Source organism: Kryptolebias marmoratus, linkage group LG3 (assembly GCF_001649575.2).
Source record: "Kryptolebias marmoratus isolate JLee-2015 linkage group LG3, ASM164957v2, whole genome shotgun sequence".
Taxonomy (NCBI): domain Eukaryota; kingdom Metazoa; phylum Chordata; class Actinopteri; order Cyprinodontiformes; family Rivulidae; genus Kryptolebias; species Kryptolebias marmoratus.
In genome coordinates, this window is record NC_051432.1 from 29,748,266 (window position 1) to 29,749,827 (window position 1,562).

Here is a 1,562-nt window from a genome sequence, read left to right on the forward strand (position 1 = left end):
AGGGGAACAGTAATCAGATTACTCAGGGCTGGTTATCAGTTACCAGGGTCAGGGGAACAGTAATCAGATTACTCAGGGCTGGTAATCAGTTACCAGGGTCAGGGGAACAGTAATCAGATTACTCAGGGCTGGTAATCAGTTACCAGGGTCAGGGGAACCCCAGCTGAACGTTTCCTAATTCCTGTTGACGTTCTAAGTTCTGCTGTTTGAAGGAAGGAGGAAACGTTTGTTTCTGAACTGACCCCGGGGTTCCTCCTCTTCCTCCTGCAGAGAAAGATGAGGCGTCTCCTCTGGGGGACCTGGGCTGGGACGTGGACCAGGGTCTGATCGCTCAGCTGAAGGAGCAGTACAAGAAGGAGCGGAAAGGAAAGAAAGGGGTGAAGAGTAAGTTCTGGACCGGCCCGGTTCTTCCTCCTCATCCTCATCTCTATTGTTCTGTTTTTATTTTGATTTAACCCTTTCAGACACTTTAATTCTGAACATCTTCCTGCTAATGTTGAGCTTTTCCTCCAGAATCGGGTCCAACGGCGCCGCCAACGTTCACAAGAACCTTTTTGTGTAATAATGAATTAATCCTCATTTAATCTCAGAACAACAAAAGAACATTTCCAAATCAGAATTCACTCCAGAGTCATCCTGATGACCCTCCTGAGGGAGGGGAGGGAGATTAATCTGCCTGTGAGTTCAGCTGCAGAAACAGAGCATCTGGTTCTGTTTAAAGCTTAGAACTTCACGGCCTCCGGGTCTGAACTGATGGGAGGAGAACGTCTTCAGCTGCAGAAGTCCAGTTCTTTGTTCTGTTGTTGTTGTTGTTTTCTCCTCCTGGGTGAAACCCCCTCCCTCTTACACCCATCAGACAGAAAATCTCAGTTTATAACTTTTGATTTATGTTCATCGTTCTGTTTCTGTCACTTTTTATTTTCTTGGATGTTCTGCTCATGTTCTCTGGTTCTCCTCTTCCTCCTCCAGGACCAAACCGGTCCAAACTCCAGGACATGTTGGCGAACCTGCGGGACACCGAGGACCTGTCCCCCATGCAGCCGGCCCCCATGACGCCCCCCTCTCGCTCCATCGCACCCAGACTCAACGAGCAGGAAGTCGGCCAGCCCGAAGACGGTAAACCTGAACTTCCTGTCAGCCCGTTAACCAATCAGAGCTCGGCGTTCCAACTCCGGTTCTCCTCCCCGCAGAGCCGATGACATTCCTGCCGTCGTCCGGGAAGTCGTTCATTCTGGGCCGAGTGGACGAGGCCGTGTCCAACGAGCTTGGGCTGGGAGAACTGGCCGGACTGACCGTCGCCAACGAGGCAGAAAGTTTGGGTTTCGACGTGAGTTTCTCAGAACCGACCCGTCCGGTCAGAACCAAACCCAATAAAACTGCTGCCTTTCACATTTATTCTGTTTTTTACCTGCAAACACAAACCAGGTCCAATCGAAATTTATATTTTATATTTCACAATATTTGTCTGAGCAGAAAAATAGAAAAATCTATAAAGATCTGGAGTCACAGATCTGGAGTCACAGATCTGGAGTCACAGATCTGGAGTCAAAGATCTGGAGTCA

At 49.0% G+C, this 1,562-nt stretch overlaps 1 protein-coding gene across 1 annotated transcript in view; it reads left to right on the forward strand.

Moving 5' to 3' along the window:
* The window catches only part of LOC108251774 (striatin), an 18,781-nt gene that overhangs the window by 9,793 nt on the left and 7,426 nt on the right, over positions 1 to 1,562 (forward strand). The window contains exons 7-9 of the mRNA XM_037975005.1: positions 271 to 384; positions 970 to 1,116; positions 1,191 to 1,327. Of these exons, the coding sequence (XP_037830933.1) occupies positions 271 to 384; positions 970 to 1,116; positions 1,191 to 1,327 (398 nt within the window). The remainder of the gene's footprint in view (positions 1 to 270; positions 385 to 969; positions 1,117 to 1,190; positions 1,328 to 1,562) is intronic.